Source organism: Anas acuta, chromosome 1 (assembly GCF_963932015.1).
Source record: "Anas acuta chromosome 1, bAnaAcu1.1, whole genome shotgun sequence".
NCBI classification, from domain to species: domain Eukaryota; kingdom Metazoa; phylum Chordata; class Aves; order Anseriformes; family Anatidae; genus Anas; species Anas acuta.
The window spans coordinates 73,174,235-73,197,885 of record NC_088979.1 but is presented as its reverse complement, the minus strand read 5'-3'; the positions used below and the strand labels follow the sequence as shown (position 1 = coordinate 73,197,885).

At 32.5% G+C, this 23,651-nt stretch overlaps 1 protein-coding gene across 4 annotated transcripts in view; it reads left to right on the top strand.

Annotated features, from left to right (window-relative positions):
• Positions 1 to 23,651, top strand: part of NLGN4X (neuroligin 4 X-linked) — a 200,545-nt gene that overhangs the window by 126,090 nt on the left and 50,804 nt on the right. For 2 of the 4 annotated variants that reach the window (XM_068682243.1, XM_068682233.1), the window contains exons 4-5: positions 5,294 to 5,353; positions 8,581 to 8,733. The exons of 1 other annotated variant lie outside the window; for it this stretch is intronic. In XM_068682243.1, coding sequence (XP_068538344.1) covers positions 5,294 to 5,353; positions 8,581 to 8,733 — 213 coding nt within the window. The remainder of the gene's footprint in view (positions 1 to 5,293; positions 5,354 to 8,580; positions 8,734 to 23,651) is intronic. One more of the 4 variants, XM_068682251.1, reaches the window with a different exon arrangement.

Genomic DNA, 23,651 nt, shown 5'->3' with positions numbered 1-23,651 from the left:
TTTAAACCTAAAGTTTTCCAGAAGATGTACATATAACAGATGTTAAAATCACTTGCAATTAATTTATTTTTCTTTTAATATCATGAATAAACTGAGTCCCTTGACTGTTTACTACAATTTATCTGTCCCTGAGGACAAGATATGAGCATTTAGTAAAAACCCTGTACCCGGTATACAAAAGACTTATAAAGTCTTTTGAGATCTTGCATATGTCTTGAAATATTTGGACTCCTGCAAGCAAGGATGATGCTTGCCTGCTTACCTGCCTGTCCTGTGATTTTTGAATTTGTCAAATTATCTCCAGCTAAGGCAAGCCAATCTACTAAAAATCCAACATTTTCTATCCTTTGACAGGTAATTCTTGCAGGGAAGTCAGAATCTTTACTATCAGAGTAATAATCAATAATCTGAAAAACAGTAAGTTGAATGGGTTTTATTATTATTATTTATTTTTGGAAATGATAGAAGAGTAATATGTCCTCAGTCCTACACTTGTACAACCTCATACAGAAGAGACACAGCTCTGTGAAACCTTTCTTAGAGATATACAAGTAATCTTCACATAGCATACTGTTTCATACATTTGTATAAACTAAAGCAGAAACTCTCCTATTTTAAAGATGCATTGTATTTTAAAATGGAGGCTAATTGCATGTGTAGAAGAGTTGCCTGCAATGTTTTCTGCAGGTTTGCAAATATTTACATCAAGAAAAAATGTGCTGACAATCAATTATAAAAACCCTATTGTTTTTTCACTAAAATAAATATATCAAAAAAATAAAATCTTACTTCAATTATTGTGTCATTAACCAGATAAATTTTCTAAAGAAAAAGTTGTCCAGAACAGTAAAAGAAACTATTGTTAATATATATTTTCTGCTTTTCTGTCTCATTTCTGAAAATGAGAATTCCAAAATATGTTTGTCTTCTTTTACCTTTTGACCTCAGAAAATAAAAGGAAATTACCAAGTTATTCATGTGGACAATGAATGCAAACACTTAAATTTTTTACATGTAAAATTGTCAGATTTTAATTTCATTTTAGCACCATTATGAGAAGAGGGTTCCAGAAAATAAACCCGTGCTTTTTTTTTCTGGATGTCTATTAACCATGAAGAGCATTTTCATGTACATATATGTATATATTTTTGCACATATATACACCCAACCATAAACGCAAACACACATTGGCAGTATATAGTAAATAAGAATTAAAGGACATTTCAGTGTAGCCAGTGTGCATATATTTCTCTCCAAATAAATTCAGCAGGCTTTTTAAAGTACAGATACATAAGGAGGTGATTGCTTTTCTTTAATATGTCTTCTAGTGTAGGTGATCCACAGACAGGTTCTAAGACAATAGTCTTTTTCTTCAATAATCTTTTCAATAGTCTTTTAATTATCTTTTTCTTCCACCTTTATTTGAAATGCCTACATGCCTCTGTGGTGGTTTTACTCAGGTGGGCAGCCAAGCTCCACCACAACCGCTCTCTCAGTCCCCCTCTCCTCAGAAGGAGGGGGAGAAAATACAACACAGAGAACTCGAGGTTTGAGATGAGAAAGGTTTAATTAAAGGGAAAGGGAATGGGAAGGAGAAACAGATACAAAAGAAACAATCAGTCTGCGCGGAAGCACAGAGAGAGAGAAAAATTATTCTCTACTTCCCATCAGCGAGCGGTGTTCGGCCACGTCCTGGGAAGCAGGGCCTCAAACGCGTAGTGGTTGTTCAGGAGGAACAGCCCCCTCCCCCACGAGAGCCCCCCCTTTTATTGCTGAGTGTGACATCAGGTGTTATGGAATATCCCTTTGGTTGGTTTAGGTCAGCTGCCCCGGCCATGCTCCCCATCACTTGCCCACCCCCAGCCTGCTGGCTCTTGGGGGCTTAGGAGTCCTGATGCTGTGCCAGCACTACACAGCAATAGACACAACACTGGAGTGATATCAGTGCTGTTCCAGCTACGAGTGCAGAGCACAGCACTGTGCGGGCTGCTGCAGGGAAAAGGTGACTCCAGCTCAGACAGACCCAACACAGCCTCGTTTGATCTCTCTTCAACAGCCAAATGAGAGCTTCTTGGTACATCTACAAAGGTACCTAGAGAGTCTTGGCCATAGTTGTAAACCAGGGATTTAACAATTGTATGCTAAGTGAGAATCAAGATAAAGCTAACCCACCAGTCTTAGGAGAAATGCAGAAAATATAATTCTGCTTTCCTATTGCTCCCTTGAGACAGTAATGAACTGTTGACTTGAGCTGATTGTAAAACTATAATAACTCTCATGGGATAAGAAACCAAGAGCTTTAGAGATCTATTGAAAGGTCTGCAGAAATAAGAAATACCACATATCACAGAAAGAATGACTATTAAATCCTGTATTAATCGAGTATGAGCTGGACCTTTCCAGAAGATTGAACATGTTCTGTGTGAAACTGGGAGGTCGTGTTATAATGTGTTGTGTGATTTATGAAAAACTGAGTGCTTTCCCAAAATTGCGTAATTACATGGGACAAAGGTCTACCATGTGACAGATGGAACATATAAAATGGAAAAAAAAAAAAAAAAAAAAAGGCTTGGCTTCAGCTGAAACAGTAGTTGATGATTTTTTGCTGTCATTAGAATCTTCAGTATGGATGGCTAAAATGCACTGGTAAACTGCATACATACCATGCATAGGACCTGACTGCATTCCATATATATGATATATATTATCTTATTGGAAGTAGATTTAACATGAACAATAAATACGTCTAAGAAAACCTGCAACTTCAGAAAATCTACTTCTGAATGAGATTTTTAATCATATTCAAAGGAAACATGAGCCAGAGAGCTTGGGTAGCACTTGAGGAAGGATTCAACCTTTGGGCTATAAGTAAAAAAAAAAAAAAAAAAAAAAAAAAGCAAAAAAAAAAAAAGAATAAAGTAATGCAGAACTTGAATAGTGACTGAGATTTAGAACCTCTATCTGACATTTCTCAAATAAATTGATAGATTGGAGAACAAATATATTTCACTGACAGTGATATTTCACCCTGTTAATTATATACTTAGTAGATATAATTGAACGTACTCATGTACTACATACAGAATAACTTGTGTGCAACTGAACTGTTTTTGTGTGTACAGGAGGTTTTGTGTGTACAAGAGTTTCATCTCCTGCTTCTCACATTCAAGTGATTAGCACTCTCTTTCCTAATCCTTTACTTCAATCAACAAAATAAAAACATTTTTTACTGTAACTTCAATTGCTTTATTTCAATTTTCAGTTAGCATATATAACAGCAGTGGTTCCAGATTATTTCTATAGAAAATCTTTATGCTGGCTGTATCAAGAAGACACAAGCAAACCAGTGAACAAAACATAAACCAAACTTATATATACTAATATGTCTTAAGTACTTTAACAACCATTAAGCACATTCTTTCTTATTTACAATTATGTATTGAGATTTACTTGGAACCTTTAATTTGGAGGGCTATAAGGGCTAGAAGAGTAAAAGCAAGTCATAAAATTATTAACTTAACTTAAAAATAAAGTCCACTTCCCACCACTCCAAGTAAGTTGATTAGACTGCTTGTAAGACTAAAGGACACTAATTTTTTTTTTCAATGTTATTAACTTTATGGAAAAAAGAAAAATAAATAATATCTATGTTAATAAAACTTAATTCCTAAAAATTCTTTAAAACTTAATACTGGAATATCTGAAGATATTCAGCAATAAAATGTAAGTTTTTCTAAAAGAAATAGAAAAAAGGCCTGAGTTTATCCTGAGTTCATTCAAACCAGCAAAACATACCCTTTGCCTTACACAGGAAAGGTACAGTGTCAAATGACCAACCATTATACAGAATTATAAAACAGCATTTAAATAATTTTATTAACATTTAATATTATAAATGCAGAGTTTAAATAGTTTATTTACTGTTTATAATAGTTTATTTAATAGTTTTTAATAGTTTAGTTATTTAAAATACAGTTTAATAGCATTTATATATCTGTGACATATTCACACTTCATATGCAAACTCAAAGTCAAGTGACTTTTATATATTGTATATTTTGAATATTGTATATTTCAAGTATATTTCAGTCCATCTTGAAAACACAATTCCTAATAAAGACAAATCAAAAAATATATGGTTAAATTGGTGACATAACTTTATTTAGTAGCCATATTTCATTTCTAAACTAATGTACAAATTGTGCTTGTTCATATTTCACTGTTCATATAACCTTTTACATTGCAGAAGGCTACTTGCTACAGGAGTGAGCACAACATAATGTGACAAAGGTAGTTTAGTGTCATTTTTTAAAGTCAGAAAACAGATATATTGCTCAAGGAGAGGTGTGGGGAAAACTATCATGCTTATTTCATCTTCCTCCCATAAATGCAGGCATGTGTGGACATGGTGGTGGGGGGGAGGGGGGCGGTATATGCTCATATGCATGTATATGCCTCAAAAGTTTGTTGTAAAAGAGCATTAAAACATTAAATAAAAAATAAAATTTATTCTTTACCAAATTTTTAAATGAATAAATGCAAGTTCTTTTCCATGGTAAGTAACTATTTTCAGTTATTTTTTCATTTAATCTAAAGAGTATGGTACGTGGTATAATACAAACTAGGGCTACTTTTTGACAAATTTTGTGTCAGGGATTGACTCAACTCTGTGTTTTTCCTGTTTTCAGTTTCCTTTTTTGCATATTTTTTTGTTTATTTGGGAAGAAAAAATAAAATTTAAGGAGTTCTATATGGTTTGTCTTAGACCAGTCAAGTTGCGTAAGACTCAATGCCAATTTTACTTGAATTGCATCCATTTAAAATTCAGGTTGTGGCTAATTGTTAATGAATCTTCATGAGGATGAATAACATGAAGACATGTTATTGAGGACAGTGACTGAAGCCATTATTTCTTCGAAGTGACAGAAATCAATTGCATTTCTTATGTAGAAACCATACTTACTGATTTTTTTTTCTTTATATTATTCTTTTTTTTAATAGCACATTAATTTTGTTTGTTTTTTTTTTTTTTTCAGCACTTTTAACTGAAGTAACTGCATTGTCACTGAATATAATAAATTTTTTCAAATATTTTCAATTTGTTCTTCTTGACATTTTATGTTTATGTGCAGTTTGCATCCTTTTTGTTTTTCAACTTCAAATGTAACAGGTTTTGACATTTTTGTTACATTTTTTTTTTTAACTAATGTTTTTCTAATTATTTTTATTTTTGAGAACCTGCTGTTTTTGAATTCTCTTTTTTCCCTTTATTCTCCTCCTCAATATGAACCCAGGAGCCAACACAAAGAAAAGCGCAGATGATATAACCAGTAATGATCGTGGTGAAGATGAAGGTATTTTTTTTTTTTTCAAAACTCAACCCTGATGCATGAACATAAACTTTTTTTAAAAAAATATTTTTATTTTAATAATATTAATTATTATTGTTGTTATTGTTATTTCAACATGATTTTTAGTCACTTATTTGCAGAAGCACACTTCAGTGTTCTTCTTTATTTTCTTCTTTAAAAATTGCTTTGTTTTTCTTTTTAAAATCCAATTTAACATATGAATGTAACTCCCCTGTAAAGGTTATACCTAAATATGTGTGAAGTGAGTAATAAATATTATTTAAAAATATGTACTGTCATTGTTCCCCTCCACCATTCTTTCTTAGGTGAGAAAATGGAATTTGAAAACAGGCATGTGCTCTTTTCTTTCTTATACATTTTGTAAATTCATGTACTTGAAAATCATGAAAAGACCTCACATGTATTCTTTCTTTCATTTCCATAATTTCTCCCTTGCACATACTGTACTGGATGCTGTTGCATCATGGTTTATCTTTGATATATTTTTATTTTATTTTATTTTATTTTATTTTATTTTATTTTATTTTATTTTATTTTATTTTATTTTATTTTATTTTATTTTATTTTATTTTATTTTATTTATTTTTTCCCTGCTTGTAATCAGCTAACCTCTGAGATACATTCATTATGACTATGAGCAGATTCCCACTAAAATCAATTACAATCTTTTTCATTGATGTCTTTCAGTCTTAGATTGGATTTCCTGAAAGGAAATGTTAAAGTTTACAGTGAAGTACCCCCCAAAAAGTTTTACAAGGAAATATTTTTTTCTTGCTTTGGCACAGCAAAGGCTAAAATAGAAAGAAGTCATGAAATCTTCCTCTATTCTCACCCTTCCTTTTCATTAAAGTTACTGTCATTTTATAATCTCTTTGTACTTACCAAATTAAGAACAAACATTTTCAAATTAAATGAACAAATGGGAGCCTTGGGAAGTTTATTGTTCTGGATTTGGAGCAATCCATCTCTTATTCCTCTCCTGCTTGGCCTTTCTAAAGTGCCTTTATATTTTTCTTCAATCTGACATCAGTTCAAGTACATTTGGAATGTTTATCCTCTTGGTTCCCCTTAGAACCACACATATTGTGTTGAGGTTGTTTTTTAATCTCCTTTTTTTTTCTTGGCAGATCATCTCAATTTTAGCTATTTTACCCATATATAAAATACCATAATAAAAATCTCTGGTCTTTAATTCACACTTGTTGCCCTCGACTGTACAGTCTTCATTGCTGAATTGCACTATTTCTTATAGTATAAAAATGCTCTGCAGAACAGAGCAAAGTTACTCCATTATTCTCTGACTTTCTTCCTATTTCTTTTCAACATATGCTTTTTTATAAATGACAGTATCATTACTTGCTATAACAATTTGTGCAGCTAATTTTTAAGCTAAAGATAAATAGCAAGTGAAAATAAAATTGCTCTAAAACCATTAGATGTTTAATGATGAACACATTTTTCAGATTTTTTCAAACTTTATAAACAGTTATAATTTTTTGATCAACAAGGACATCCAGTTTAGATCTAAACATAAACCTTATTTCCCTTATGTTGAAGCCAATCATGTTCACATTGAAGGAGAAGAGGAAATCTCCCATTGAATTCAGTAGTGAAAGATTAAACTATGAGTAAGAACTATGTAATAAGAAAATACTAAATACAACAACTCATGCCATGAGACTTTGGGGAGAGAAAGTGAAGGTTACTCTGTACCACAAATAATTGTTTTAAATAATTATCGCTTTCATTTACTGAGAGTTTAGCTTAAAATTTGCATGAGACACTTTTTCATGTACTTTTCTGTGAATTTACAAATAAAAAAATACATGTATTAAAACGTACTTCATTGCTTTACATGACCTGTTTAATAGTAACATTACTCTTGTAGTTAAAATAATTACAAAGCTTTTTGTTCTTCTGCTCAAGTACAATATATAAAATACGACACGTAGAGTATGTATCTTTTTATGACAAGGTGGAGTCTATAACAAGCCTTAGATTCTTATGTCTAGGTAGATGTACATTGGAAACCAATCATATTTTCTTTGCACTCAACTGATGTTTTTTACATCTAGGATTGTGCGTGCACATGAGGAAATTAATAATTGGCTGTATAAATATGACCAGCCATAATTTACCTTTAAGTATGTTCAAATTAGTTCCACATATAGTTAATCCTAACAGCTGCTTGATGAAAAGCCTTCTGTTTTTTAACCTTAGACCCTATTTCCACTGTCTCTGTAGAGCATAAGTTCCTAATTTAGTTAGTCTGATCTCCGGAATCAGGAGCCCACATTTTTTATTAGTAGAGGAAGAGATATAAATATAGTCCTAAATATACTCCAAATCATTGGTTAGTGCATCTTTATGACTCACTCTGAAGTATAAAAATATTGCTATCAATTTCATTTAACTTATTTTAGAGAAATCCATCTGTTTATCTGTATCAAAGTAGTAAATAGGTTTTCTGTGTGTACAAAAGATTAGCTATATAATTCAGGCTCATAAATTTGATGATTTTCTTTAATGCTTAGCTACCACAATGTGGTAAACCATGACATAGAAGACTGATTGATTTACATACAAAAACAAACAAACAAACAAACAAAATCTGGGCTGTAAGCTCAGTTAAATTCTCTGTGTTTTTTAACTCTTGGGCTATCTAAAATGAATGAACAGTTTGCTATGTTTACTTTCATAAGAACAATTTGATTTTTTGATATTATCTGATACTGAACTATTGGAAATATAATTTCAACAAATGTATCTCAATGAGGAATAGGAAAGTATGGATCATTATTGTAATTTTGTTATTATTTATGTATTAATATTTCTAAATTGGAACATATTTGACTTTGAATACTTTAAAAAATACAAGATTATTCCACTTTTTTTTTTTTTTTTTTTTTTTTTCTATTTAGGCATTTAAGTGTTTACATCTGAATTAATTTATTGTAATATTAAAGACTTCTAAGGGCATCCTGAAAATATTTAATAGAAAATAGTATTTGAAGTAACAAAGAGAAATATTCAAAATATTTCTATATTAGGCTTATAGGAACTGTGTAAGCTTGCTATTTTAAGTGGTGATGATGACATGGAAAACATGAGAAACAGCTAAGAATAGTTTTAGCAGTTTTATAAACTTAATCCTATATTTCATTATTTTTTATTACTTTATTATGTTTTCCTTACTTGAATTTTTTCAGACATTCATGATCAGAACAGCAAGAAACCAGTTATGGTCTATATCCATGGTGGATCTTACATGGAGGGTACTGGCAACATGATTGATGGGAGCATTCTTGCAAGTTATGGAAATGTCATTGTTGTCACCCTCAATTACAGGCTGGGGGTTTTAGGTAAGTGTTACTTTTTTTCATCACCATAAATACATATATTGAAGTACTTAGATGATATTTTCATTAAATAGCCAGTCAGATAGAGATATTTGAATGTTTATTAGATCTACTGATCAATCATAAATCCTCGAACCGTTATTTATTTATTTATTTATAAAAAGAACATTCTTGCTGGTGAATAGTTTGACTGCATTATATCATTTTGAATGTTGTTTAGTATTTTCTGGGGACCAAGCTACGTCACACCAAGCTTTCTTCTCGGCTGTTTTCACATTAACCAAAAATTACTGGACTTTTGTAATGAAGTTAGTGCTGGTTTCCCTTCAATTTATCATATCATATATGCTCTTTGTTCAGTATTTAACAACTGTTGGGGAATTGTGTCTATTTATCATTGAGATATCCTGAATTCCTCATAAAAAAGAAGAAAATTAATCAAGAATGAGTATTTATCTGTTTCAAAATGGTTGCTAATAGCAAGAAGGATGTTACTATTTAATTGTATTTGTAATTTTTGTAGGCATGTTTGTTTGTTTTAGGGCAGATTTTTTTTTTTTTTAATACAGAAAAAAAAAGAGGCTTTATACACTGATGAAATTTATGTTATAGGAGTCAAGGGGTCAAGGGGTTTCAAGGAGTGATATAGAATTATCTTCCTAAATATAAGGAGCATTATAAACATGAATTATACTGTTAAAATGAATTAACACTTCTGTCTTTCAAACATTTAATTAATTTCTGCCTTTTAAACTGTCTTTTTCCTTCTCTCAGCATTATCGGGAATAAGAGAATATCCTTAGATCCATGATGTACTGGGTGTGGCTGGGATGGAGTTAACTTTCCCTGCAGCAGCCCATACAGTGCTGTGCTCTGCACTTGTAGCTGGAACAGCAGTGGTATCAATGTGGTATACCACATGACAGGAGATGAAAAATTTTTTCTGCTTTCTCTGTGATTCCATCTTTTGAATAAACAAGCATATAAAAGCAGGGCTTCTCCAAATGAAGCTTTTTTTAATGACGCTTCATTTATTTATTTCTTTTCCATAGAAAACTAAGCTAAAATTTTGCTAATCATAGCAGAGTTTAGAGCTACTTTTTGTCACCTGTATGCTTATATTTCCAGCATTTTAGGAAGCAATTTATTTGTGCATTTTTGATTTACATAGATTTTAAATCATTTCTTGATAGCAAAGCTGATCTATGTTCTTGTTATGTACTGTTTTGGAACAGAAGAATCTTCTTTTGTTGAATTATTAAGCAATGTTCTATCTCATCACAACAATGAGATTGTTTTTGTCCCTGAATTTGACTCTTGTTCAAATACAAAATAACTTTTTTTTTTTTTTTTCAAAGTTAGAGGAATATTTATACATAAAGCAAGGAAGATAAAAGTATTTTTTTTTTTGTATTTATACTTGCAGTCATGGTACTCAGAAACACACCCAAAAGAAGGAAAAAAAAAAAGGGAGAAAAAAAAAGACGCGACAGGTTTTTTATGTATATGTATATAAGCTTCAACAAAACTTTTTTTTGTTTTTGTTTATTTGTTTGTTTTTTGATAAATAAAAGTGTATGCCCAAGGATCTTCATGATAGCTGTCACCAAAACAGTTTATTGAAAAACTCTATTTAAAGTTTTTTATCTTTTTTTTAAACAAAATTTATTGAAGGATACAGGCGTTGCTAGAGATATTTAATTGTCCAGCTTTTACATATCCATCTAAAGGAAGGAGAAGTTTGCAATATTTTCTTTTATGAATTAATATTTTATAAGGATATGTATATATATAAATATAAATAAAAACAACATCAAAAATGAACATTAAAGTAAATAAGTATATGGAAAAAAGCATGTTTATTCATTTATATATATATATTATATATATATATATATATATTTATTTATTTATTACCAAATATCATTTTGAGGTTGGCAGTATTTGTATCTAGCACAGAAGTTTATCTTTTTCAGGAGGAAATTCTCACTCAGAGAGTGGTGAGGCACTGGAACAGGTTGTCCAGAGATGTTGTGGATGCCTCATCCCTGGAGGTGTTCAAGACCAGGTTAGATGAGGCCTTGAGCAGCCTGATGCCAGGGTGGCATCCCTGCCTATGTCACGGGGGTTGGAATTACATCATATTTAAGGTCTCTTCCAACCCGAACCGTTCTATGATTCTATGACTCTATGGCTCTGTGATTCTTTATGAAACATATATTTATTTATGTAGGTTTGTTTCAAACCCTTTTCATTTGTGAGTTTGTACATAGAAGTACACATACAAACATGACAAAAATGACAGGACTTGGTAATTCTATTGCTATTATCACATCCTGTGACAGGGAAATACACACTGCATTGGTCAGACATCATAATGAGTTACTGAAGCCCCTATATATGTATCTTTCCTTTGGAAAAATTGCACCTGAATGTACCAAGCTATTATTATTACTATCATAAATGTTAGTTCTATAATTTAGGTATATTTAGTAGATTTCTTTTCAGTCTATATTGTGTCATTAACAACAGCAGATAAAAAATCTATGTAGATGATCACTGTACAATATTAGCCAGAAAAATTTCAGCTTGAGGTCCTGGTAATTTATCTGAGAGAAAACTGGAGAACAAATTGTTAACAGTGTTTGCACATGTTTAAGAAACCAGTATTTTGACAATGCATCTTCATAGATGAGGGGAAATTTAAATTATTAGAAACCACTTGCTTTACCAGACTGTTCTTCACTGGCACAAGGTGTCTGGCTTCTAGAAATACATATATAGTTATGATTTTTTTGTCAAGGTAATAGAATATAAACTATACCTGCTTCTTTTACTACAGGATATAATATAATCTTTAATTATATATAAATAAATATATGATAAGTATATATTAAATGTATAATGTTTATTATACTTATTGTTTAATTATATTTATTAATTAATCTATGATCACCTTTGAAAAGATCTGTGTCTAATAACAGATGGCACTCCATTATTCAAGTTTTTAAACTAAATATTAGCAAGCACCACAATTACAATATTTCCCCATCTTTGTGGAGATAATACTTTATAGATCGAAGTCTGGTTGTCTGTTGACTATAACTGAGATACTGAAACTTCTAGTCTTAAGTAATAACCAGAAAGCAGGCATCCCAGGCAGAAAAGGAAGACTTTAATTGCAGTAGCTGAGACACAGTTATCTCTAAATAATTATAACTGGCTGAGAGAGACAAATAGCTTCATTTCTATCTTTTCTTATTGCATCTGACTTAAGAATAAGCCTTTGGACTCTGCACATAGTAATATTTATTTGTATCTCCAAAATACATAAGAAATGCTGTTCTCTCTTTTGGAGGACTGCAGAGCTGCTCTGCAAAGAAGTACCACAACTTTTTCTCTGTGTTCAAGTAGCACTATGGCAAAATAACAGACAGCTGGACACAGGACTTTCCAACCTTTTTATTATTCCTTTTTTGGATTCATCTGGATAAAGGTACTGCTGGTATTCTTATTGGGATTTCTAGACCCCTAAGGATGAATACAGTGGTAATATGGGTTGCAGATATTGTTTAGAAGGCCATATTTTCCCTTTGAGTATACATCTCCTGGATAGGATCCTTTGAGACAATAAAATAGAAGAGGTTTAGCTTTTCCTTTTTACACAATATATGGGTACTATGCACAATGTAGTGCTGTTGTGCCATGTTTAAGTCATTGTACAACACTTTAGGGGGGATCTTGACTGCCCAACTCAGCATCTCTCATTCCCACTAATGCATCACCACAATGCTGAGAGAAGACACTGTTAAAGTTAAAGGAAATTGGAAATTTTGAAAGTGCAAGTCAGTGCTCCTATATTGTGATAAATTCTGCATTGTACCACACAGAAATACTAAAGCCTGCTGCCCCTCCAGCCCAGAACTCATGCTTTGAGCAATGTGCAGGATGGCTTTTTTTATATATATTTAAGTTATTAAAAAAAAAAAAAAAAAGAGTTGAATTTTCAAAAATCCCAAACTACTTAAGGACTTATTTAACTGAAAAAAGTATAAATACAGAAGAGTGAGATGATTGGGCAAAACAGATATCCTAAGTCTAATAATGCTATGGTATTACAGAAGAAAGATGGTTAGAACAACCTGACTCACTCAGTTTGGATATTGCTTAATTCGTTATTGTTCAAATTCTTCGTCTTAGTGGGTATGCTATATATATATTTACTACCTAGCTATCAATATTGTGGTAGCATCTTTATCTTGTAAAAGATAAACTCTTATCAAGTAACAGACAAAAACAAAGAAGGGGAACTTCTGGTTCCCCTAGCAAAACTGTTGTTTTGCTGTGGCATGACCTGAATTGTTTGTTTCTTGAGGACACTTAAATATGCTGAGCCCCAGATTAGCTTGTGTAACAGTAGAAACAAAATCTGGAAAAATAGGAGTGAGAATTCTGGAAAGAAAGCCATAAATCTAGCCTCCCTTCTTCCCCCACCTCCACATCCACCAAACAAACCAACCAACAAACAAGAACAAAAAATCACAAAACAAAACCAAAACCAAACCAAGCCAACCATCCAACCAAACAACAGCAAAATGCTAAGCCCCAATACCCCAGAATTATTTTATGCAGTTAAATTCAGATGCAGTGTTATAAAAATGGAAGAAATCTTCAGAAAAAAAATACATATTCAAATATGAACTTGATGTTCTTGTGTGAGCTATTACAGCCAAAACATGAGATGAATTCTAGAAATATGAATCATATTTTGGAAGCCAGAATTAAATGAAACATCTAATGTAGTAAATGAGACACACTCAGAGTTCAAAATTATAAAATTTGTGTAGCATTATGGACATCATTTAGAATTTAACATTTTCTTCCTCTTAGAATTCCAAATCATGCTGATAAGAATGGACTTTTTTTTTTTTTTAATCTCTCCTTCCTTTACGGTAATAAACATGCATTTTAAGTACTCTGTCTTGAAAGACTGGGCTACCTTTTAAGAGAAATTATATCCACGTGTAATTACAGCTCTCTATAAATATTAGGCAATGTAATATAAATCAGAATTTATTTTACAAGGAGTACTTAAGCAAGTTATAGAGAACTTTATCTTTCTTTACTTCACTAAGTGTTTGGTTTGCAGGTTAGAACACAAATGCATTGAAACAGCATACGTTGTAAATGACCTGCTTAGGTTTTGACTGACCAGAAGCACATCTGTGGACTGCAAAGGGTGATGTAAAATGTTATGTAGGTTACAGATTCTTTAAAAAGTCACTATAGTTTAAGTAAGCAGAATATGAAATAATTTAACTTAACGAAACAGAGAGGTTAATGAGTCAGTGACTACTCAGGTAAACCTTGAATAAAACACCAGTTTCCTCATAGCAATTTGGAAATTTTCCCAGGTAACATGAATGATGTAAGCAGTTATAAACTGTTAATATGTCTAACCTTCAAGGTAACATTTTAATTAGTACCTTTACATATTCTTAGTTTGTGAAAAATATATGTTGGAAGCTGTACAGAGGTAATCAAAGAAATGAGTAGTATATGACCACACTTTTCACCTAGAACAGAACTGAATTCTTTCACATTCACAGTGTTTGTACAGTATTATACTGTAAGATTCAAGATTTATCTTCACCAGTGTAGTTGTTGAGCAAAATGACGCCTTTATGTGTGTATTTTTGTTTAGTTTAGTTTTTGTTTTGTTTTGTTTTTCTAAATTGAGACATGCAGATCTGTTCTCTTTGTGCCTCCAGGCCACCCTTCTTTATCTCCAGTGTGTGCCCACTAGTACAAGAAATTTAAAGGTGATCTGCTGGTAGAAAGCACCAGAGGTAGATCAGTACTCATGAAATGACCATGGAGCTGGAGCATGCTAAGTAAATCACAGTTCAGTGCTTACACAAGAAAGGAGTTTTGTTTAAACTCAATTTAACTTATAATGATTGTTTACATCATTGATGCCAACGTACGCATCACTACATTGTGTTACCTACATCTTTCAGCTTCATGCACATTATTCCCTGGTTATGTTGGTCCCTGGCCTCCCCTGTTAGTTGTCCAACAACTGTGTCAGCTAATGTGTTACCATAGTGATTTTCTGCTTTAGTAAAACTAGTTCCCATCAATGATGGATAAATGTTATTTCTGTTGGTACCAACACATTTTTTGTGTACATCAGAATTACTGTATTTGATATTCATTTATTTGTTTATTTAAAATCTTTTTTTTTTTTTTTTTTTTTTTTGTTCTATTATTTATAACCTATTGTTAGGTCACAAAGTTGGATTTGCACAAATGCAGCTGAGAAATCACATACATATCCCACTGTTTTTAGACTGTCATGCCACAACATCTTCTGTTTCAAACATGAGAAGCGGCAAGCACATAAGTTACAGTATCAACAGACGCTATATGTACATTAATTGAGTTTCTAACATTAGATATACTCCTTTCATAGAAAGACTGCACGGTAGCACTATGATTACATCTTATAATCACAACAGCTCTTAATAGCTTGTTCTGCTCTCATGTGATTTACTTCTTTAGCACCTGAAATCATCTGACAATTTAAAACTCTTGACAAGATTAGGTAATTAAATCAGTAGTCAGGGGCACATTCTTAGAAATGTGATTGTTAAAACTGGAGTTTAGCAATACTATTTTGAATGAAAGTTCCTCTTACCCAAGTACAATGTGATCTACCTCTTCCAGGCTTGATGGATTAAACCAGCTGATTGAACTAGTCAAGTATGCTGTCAGAATTTTTTTTTTTTTTATCATAAACTATATTGTCAAATGGAGCAAAAAAGTAAAAGATGCTGTAAAAAATAAAAATGAAAAGTTTAAAAAGATGAATTTCAGGTAATTCTCACAGTAGCAGTCATCATTTAGCAACATCAAGGTAAGTGCTGCTCTATCTAGATTAATATAAACACATTTATGTTTTGAGAAGTGACTATGAAAATGTTCTTTTTTTTCCTTAGTGTATATCAATTTGGTCAATATTATATAAATATATAATATACATATGTATTTTTTATTTATATTATATATATATATATATATTTCCCCCAGATTTTTTCCCCTGCAGGTACCTTTTTTATAGACTGGAACTACATGTTTCAGTTATGTTAAACGTTAACATAAATCTTAAATGTTTCAGTTCAATAGTATTATAAAGATTCTGGCTGAACAAAAGAAAAACAGGTTAAAACCTTCATTTTATATGAAGTCCTCCACTGTTTGCAGGGTTTTGCAATGTTTATACATAAATTAAAAGAAAAAATGTAAAGTGTTACTCACTCACTGTAACAAGTTAGTATTCTTTTCTGAGGAGGCAGGGGACCAGTGTGCAAAGGGTCCTAGAGTTAATGTTACATGCTTTCACCAACCAGTGAGATGTACTCTTGGAAGGAACACAAAACAAACACATTTTTGCTTTAATTATTTCAGACCTTTTTGTCATTCCTTATAATCACAAATTGATGGACACAGAAAAACTGAAATATTTTAACTGCTTACAGTAACCTATTAAGCCAGTATATATCACAGTATACAGAGAGAAAAACAAAACAAAACAAAACAAAACAAAAACTCTCTGTGTGTTTATGGAGCTTCTGTTTCAGAACTGCCAATGAATTTTTTCCTTGAATAGCTCCTAAATCTATACAAGGAATCTGAGAGTATTAAATGAATAAAACTTAAGTGATAGATGTTAAGTGAGTTCTTCAGTAGATATCTTCAGGTAAAGGTCAGCAGTTGACAAAAGTCATCAATTTTCATATTTTCATTTCTGCCTTCTAAATTTTTTCCATTTAGGGAATTGATAAAAATTCTTTTGGCATTCATTAGTCCCAGGTCTCCTATGGTAACACTGGTTCACTTAGAGCTTAGATTGATTAAAAAAATATAATGATGCAAGATGTAATAAAATTACAGTAGGAAAAATGGGAAGACATAATAAAAACAACAATGAAAAAAATAGTTTCAGAGTTTTCCATTTTTATTTGTTTCTTGTTTCCCAAGCTATCTGTGGATTGTATTATGTATTCACCTAAAACTAAGTACCCTCTTTGGTATCTGGGAAATGGTAAACACTTATAGCCTTTATCAAAACTTAAGAGAAGAGACTAAATCCAGAGTTTTGTTCATTGCTATAACATTAGATTACATAAAATCAGATCTTGTATGTTTAAGAAAATCAAATCTCTCCAAGTAGGTTGCATAGGTCTGTGTCTTCATTTTCTAGAAATGTTGAAGATTTTTTTAACATTTACTTAATTATGTGATTCTATATTTGATATACTATCAAAAAATATATATATTTTTTTTCACATTTCAGTTGTGCTCCATTTATAACAAATAACATTTGATTGTAAATATTTGTGCTTTGTGAAAATGATGTTCCTATGTTTGAATAGCAAGTAGTTACCTAATTCCCTACAAATCTCATCCATAGCTAATTGAGTTTCTATGAAAATACTTTGGTGATGACGTGGTTGAGAGCCTCTGGTTAAGGATTAAGGGACAAGCAAATAAAGCAGATGTCATTGTGCCAGTCCCCTATAGACCGAGCCAGGATGATAACACCTATTAATTATTCTTTAAGGAACTAAGAGATACCTCTAGATCAGGTGGCCTTGTCCCTATAGGACACTTCAATTTGCCAGACATAAACTGGGAATACCACACAGTTGATACAAACATGTCCAGGAGATTCATAAAACAACTTGATGATAAATTCTTGGTACATATACTAAGAGAGCTGACCAGAAAAAGTGACCTCTCAGATTTGCTACTTGTAAACCAAGAGTGTCTTGTGGGTTAAGTGGCAATTGGTGGCTATCTTGGTCATAATGACCATGAAGTAGATGAGTTTAAAACGTTTAGTGATAAGAGGAAAAGTGATATCAAAATGGGGAAGAACAGACTTCAGACTGCTCAGGGAACTAGTTAGTGAGGTCTCCTGGGAATCTGCTTTTAAAGACATTGAGGTTCATCAGTGCTGGTTGTCTTTTAAGTACCACCTCCTAAGAGCGCAGGAACAGGCAATTCCAAAATGGCAGAAGTCAAGCACCCAGAGCAGAAGGCTGGCTTGACTGAGTAGGTGTCTTCTAGAGCTTAGGTCAACAAAGAAAGTGTACGGCCAGTGGAAGAGAGGTCAGGTGACATGTGAGGACTGCAGAGATGCTGTTTGGCATTTCAGGGAGAAGATTTGTGTGGCCAAAGCTCAGTTAAAGTTGAAGCTGGCCAGTACTACTACTAGGGGGACAATAAAAAGAGCTTTTAAAAGTATCTTAGTAGCAAAAGGAGAACCTGAGATAACACTTTTGTGTTATTGTCTATTAATTGATGAGGATGGTCACCTCAAATATAGGGACATACTCAAAGTAGAGATGTTTAATGCTTTTTTTCCCTCTGTCTTCAACACTGATGATGGACCTGCAGAATTTGCTACTCCAGCAAGATATATATAAGTCTATGGACCTCAATGGGATTCATCCCAGGGTGCTCAAAGATCTGGTTGATGTCATCATGGGATGACATCATCTCAATTATTTTTCTATGGTCTTGGGAATCTGGAAAGGTAACAGTCAACTGAAAGCTAGAAAATGTCGTTCCATTTTTCAAGAAGAACAAGAAAGAAGACATTGGTAATTAAAGCCCTATCAGTCTCACTTCAGTGCCTGATAAAATTACGGAAAATAAAATTCTGGGAATTATTGAAAAACACCTTAAAGGCAATGCAGACATTGGTCACAGAAAACGTGCATTCTTAGTTAATGGATTTAATATTCTTTTAGTTCACCTAGTTGACCAAGGGAAGCCAGCTGATGTAATCTTTTTGGATTTCAGCCTAGTTTCTGATAATTTTTCTTATAGTGTCCTTCTGGGCAAAATGTCCAGCACACAGCCAGACAAAAGCATTATGTGATGAGTGAACAGTTGGTTGATGGCTGGAGCTCAAAGTGTTATAATAAATGGTAATTTAATGGTGATAAATGATGAACCCTACTAATGATTAGCCACCATCAGACTGGTGGCAAGTCATTAGTAGCATTCCTCCTGTCTCCATTTTAGGGTCAGTTCTCTGTAATGTTTTCATAAAAGACTTGGGTGCAGGACATGGAGACATAATTGGTAAGTTTATGGTCAACACTAAATAGGGACAAGCTGTTAACTCTGTTGGAGAGAAGCCTTGCAGAGAGATCTTGACAAGTCAGTAAGCCGGGCAATCACAAAACACATAAAGTTTAACAACAGCAAGTGTCTGATTCAGCACGTGAGATAGAGCAATCCTGGATATATGTAGTGTCTAGGGAACAAGAGTCTGGAGAGCAGTGGAAAGGGATCCCTTCCCATGTAGAAAGGGACCTGAGGATTTTGGTTGACAGCAAGTTGAACAGGAGTCAACAGTATTCCTTGGCAGGAGGCCCAACTGTATCCTGGGATGCATCAAGAATAGCATTGCTAGATGGTTGAAGGAAGTGATTGTCCTGCTCTAGTCTGTGCTGATGCAGCTTCACCTGGAGTACTGTGCGCAGTTTTGGGCACCACAATATAAGGACATAAAACTATTAGACAGTGTCTAAAGGTCACTCATAGTACAACAAAGATGATGAAAAGTCTAGAGAGAAAGACGTATGTGGAGCAGCTGAGGTCATTTGGTTTGTTCAGCCTAGAGAAGAGGAGAGGTGAGACCTCATTGCAGCCTACAGCCTCCTCATGAGGGGTGACAGAGGGGGAGGCACTGATCTCTTCTCTCTGGTAACCAGAAACAGGACCAGGAAATAGCATGAAACTGCATCAGGGGAGGTTCAGGTTGGACATTAGGAAAAGGTTATTCACTGAGAGGGTGGTCAGGCACACACAGGAAATGTTCCTGAGGGAAGTGGTCATAACACTAAGCCTGCTGGAGTTAGAGAAGCATTTGGACAATGGCCTCAGACATGTGGTCTAATTTTTGGGTGGTCTTGTGTGGAGCCAGGATTTGGACTGGTTGATACTTTGTGGCATCCCTGCCTATGGCAGGGGGGTTGAATTAGATGATCTTCCAACCCTTCCAACCCAATCCATTCTATGATCATTTTGGGTCCCTTCTAACTCAGAATATTCTATGATTTGGTGATTCTATGATACATTTCAAAACAGTAGAAAGGTATAAAAGAATACATTGATTTTCACAGAAGATAGTCTAGTCTACAACCATTACCAGGTCAAGACTAATCAATCATGACAAAAATTTCAAACCCATTTACTTTCAATGAAATTTTGTTTGTCCTACTAAAACATAATCAATTAAATTTTCCTTCTGTTCGGAATCTTTTAGGGAAAAATATCACCAGTAAAGCTTTATTATTTTGGCACAGATAACTTAGTTCAGATCACCTAGCTATTATAATCCTTCAGGATATTTTTCTGTAAACTTCATAATTTTCCTTTTATTGCTAATATTCCTCTGTTGCTTTTACAAAGGGAAAAAACAAACAAACAAAAAACAAAAAAAAAAACTTTTTTTTCTTTCTCTCTCTCTTTCTCTTTTTGATTTTTATTTTACTTTTTATTTATTAATTTAATTTAATTTTATTTTAATTTAATTTAATTTTTATCTTACTGTGGAAAACAGGAGGAATCAAACACGCATTGGTTAAATACAGATATCTTAGACTCAGTTGTTTTTCAGCATAGACTTGTATTGATGAAAATACAAGAAATTCAATTCTGAATATCCTTGAATAAAGGATAGCTTGCAGATGTTGAATAGAACAGAGAACAAACAATGACTCATAAAGTCCTAATTTCATCTCTACTTTTCCTTTGCTCTTGAGAGGAATTACATTGCTTCATTGGAGACTTCTTAAGGAAGCAAAAGATTTCCCTTTTCTTCTAATCTGTGTTATAGGTTGATAAATGAAGCAATCCTGTTTGTTCATAGTAGAAGAGTGATAGTAGGCAAGTAAATTGCTTTTCTCTGTCCAGCCATAATGAGGATCTCTGAACATGTTTATTCAATTTACATCATAAAGTCTCTGGGAAAGTAACTGTCTTTCTGATGGTTGGTTTGTCCAATGCAAGGGCTGTCCTTGCCTGTGACTGCTGCTCCTAACTGGTAATGCAACAGAAATAAAGTATGCAGCACAAAGAGGCTCCCTTCTGTTTGCTGGAGGCTGTCAGATTGGCACAAGCAGATCTAGAATCTTCTGAATAGCTTTACTTTCACAGACCTCATAATGCAGGTACACTGCAACTTCCAGCTTGCAACCTGACTGCTCTGATCTGTTTGCATCTTCTTCTGCAGATGGGCTATGCCTTTTTTTTTTTTTTTTTCTTTCTTTCAGAAATGGACTTATCTGCATATACAAATGTTAAAAATGCATGTTTAAAGGAAAGACATTTTAATCATTTTCTTTTGCTGCATGGAAATGTTTGCTGCTTGTCAGATGTACAGAATTGGCTATTTTATCAAGAAAGAAAACCTGTGCTTTACTGAAAACTTATGGACTCTCATTTATTTGATTTTTTTCATGTGATTGTAGTCAAGGCTCAGATGCAAGCAAATCTTATTGACATCTTTATAGTTCCTACTGATGCCAGCTAGCCATGCCTTTGCCTAATAAGATAGAATCAAGCTTCTGTTTCTTGATTCTGAGAGAATCAAGAGAATCAAGTCTTCTGTTTTTCTAAATGTGTTGATGACTGGATAACCCCCCTTTAAAAAGTTATTAAAAAAAAATAAAAATAAATAATCCCTCTCTTCATAATGGTTATTTTAATTAAAAGTCTGTAGTTTACCTCCTCCCTTTTAGGGCTTTCATACAGGATGTTTACAAGGACATCATTTATGAAAAACATTCTAGAGATTTAGCTTAAATACAGTCTTCTTAAATAAATTTTAAATATATATAAAGAGAGAGAGAGGAAAAAAATCCATTCTGTATGCCTGCTAAAGTAACATAGATGTTGAATTACTTTTCTGGTTCATAACTACATTCAATGTATTCAATAATCTGTAGGACAAATTTGTCTCACATTCATTGTGAAGTCCTCCTGTTTTTACCTCTCTGTTTAAGACATCCAGTTTTCAATTTTTTACAGAAATTGCTAATTACAGTTGATAAAGCTGATTATATTAAGAGAGTCATTTAAAAGACAAGAAAGGATATTTTTATATTGTGCTAAATAAAATATAAAAATATAAAAAAATATAAAAATATTAAGAAGCTTGAAAGCTACACCTGTTAAAAATATGTTTAAAAATCCCTGTTTCAGCAGTCTCATTTTCTTGTAGTGGCAATTTAGTGGCAATTTAAATCAACTTGTGAGAAACAGTGACTTTTTTTTTTTTTTTGCACTATGGGAAACCCTGCTCTCTAAGCCTCCATAAGACCTGAAATATTTAGGAGCTTACAATTTGTGTATAATAGAATTTGAAATACAGGCTTTTCACTGAAGAAAATAACTCTTTTCTTTTTCTTTTTCTTTTTCTTTTTCTTTTTCTTTTTCTTTTTCTTTTTCTTTTTCTTTTTCTTTTTCTTTTTCTTTTTCTTTTTCTTTTTCTTTTTCTTTTTCTTTTTCTTTTTCTTTTTCTTTTTCTTTTTCTTTTTCTTTTTCTTTTTCTTTTTCTTTTTCTTTCTTTTTCTTTTTCTTTTTCTTTTTCTTTTTCTTTCTTTTTCTTTTTCTTTTTCTTTTTCTTTTTCTTTTTCTTTTTCTTTTTCTTTTTCTTTTTCTTTTTCTTTTTCTTTTTCTTTTTCTTTTTCTTTTTCTTCTTCTTCTTCTTCTTCTTCTTCTTCTTCTTTTTCTTTTTCTTCTTCTTCTTCTTCTTCTTCTTCTTCTTCTTCTTCTTCTTCTTCTTCTTCTTTTCCTTTTCCTTTTCCTTTTCCTTTTTTGTTTGTTTGTTTTTGTTTTGTTTTGTTTTGTTTTAACCAAAATAACTGGCAACACAAGGGTAAGGGCTGAAGATGTTTCAGAATCATCTGTTGTGGGAATGACTCTGAAAATAAATATTGTCTTGTAGATACCTGAAGGAGGTGCTATTTCTTTCACTTCCTTTCACTGTTAAAATAGCATTTCAGACTGGAATTATCTGTTGGGGGATGGGGGTGGGGGGGTGTATCCATCCTTTTGATTTGGACTGTTTTATAAGTAATTTTTATTCACAGGAAATAATTTGTCATTTTCTACAAACCATCAAATTATGTAAATATATTAAACAAACTTTGTAAGTTATCTTAAAGAAAAGTTATCTTTTCTGTGCTTGGTAAGCTAGTAAATTTAAACAGATTCCCAATAATACCGATTTTTTTATACAACAGTTATCTGATATAGTTAGCCAGACTCTTCACCCATGTATTCTTCCCTGAGTTGGTTGAAGGAGCAGTGTAATAAAATGGAGATAAAAATGACATTATATGTGTGAAACACCAAACAGAATAAGCATAATAATACACACATTGGTGTCACTTACAATGCAAGACATGCTGAATGAATGGAATCCTGACATGATCCCTGGAGGTGACAATGTACGCAATATATAATGGGAACATTGCACCTCAAATCAGAAACGTGGAAAAGACCTGACAGCATTAACAGCTTTGAAAGCAGAAGACATAGTCCCAGTGTTTGGCATCTAACCTTTAAGAAAAATAAATCAATAAATTTTCTATCTATCTATCTATATAATATATATATATATATATATATATATATATATATATATATATATATATATATATATATATAAATCTGTCTCCCAAGCTATTAAAGGCAGAAAATAAAAAGGATTTGTCAGAATGGGGTGACTGAGTTACAAAAATATTGTAAAATTCCATATAGTTTGAAAGCAACAAATTGAAATGAGTTTTCTTATATATGTGACTACACTAGCAATTATACCTTATTGACAT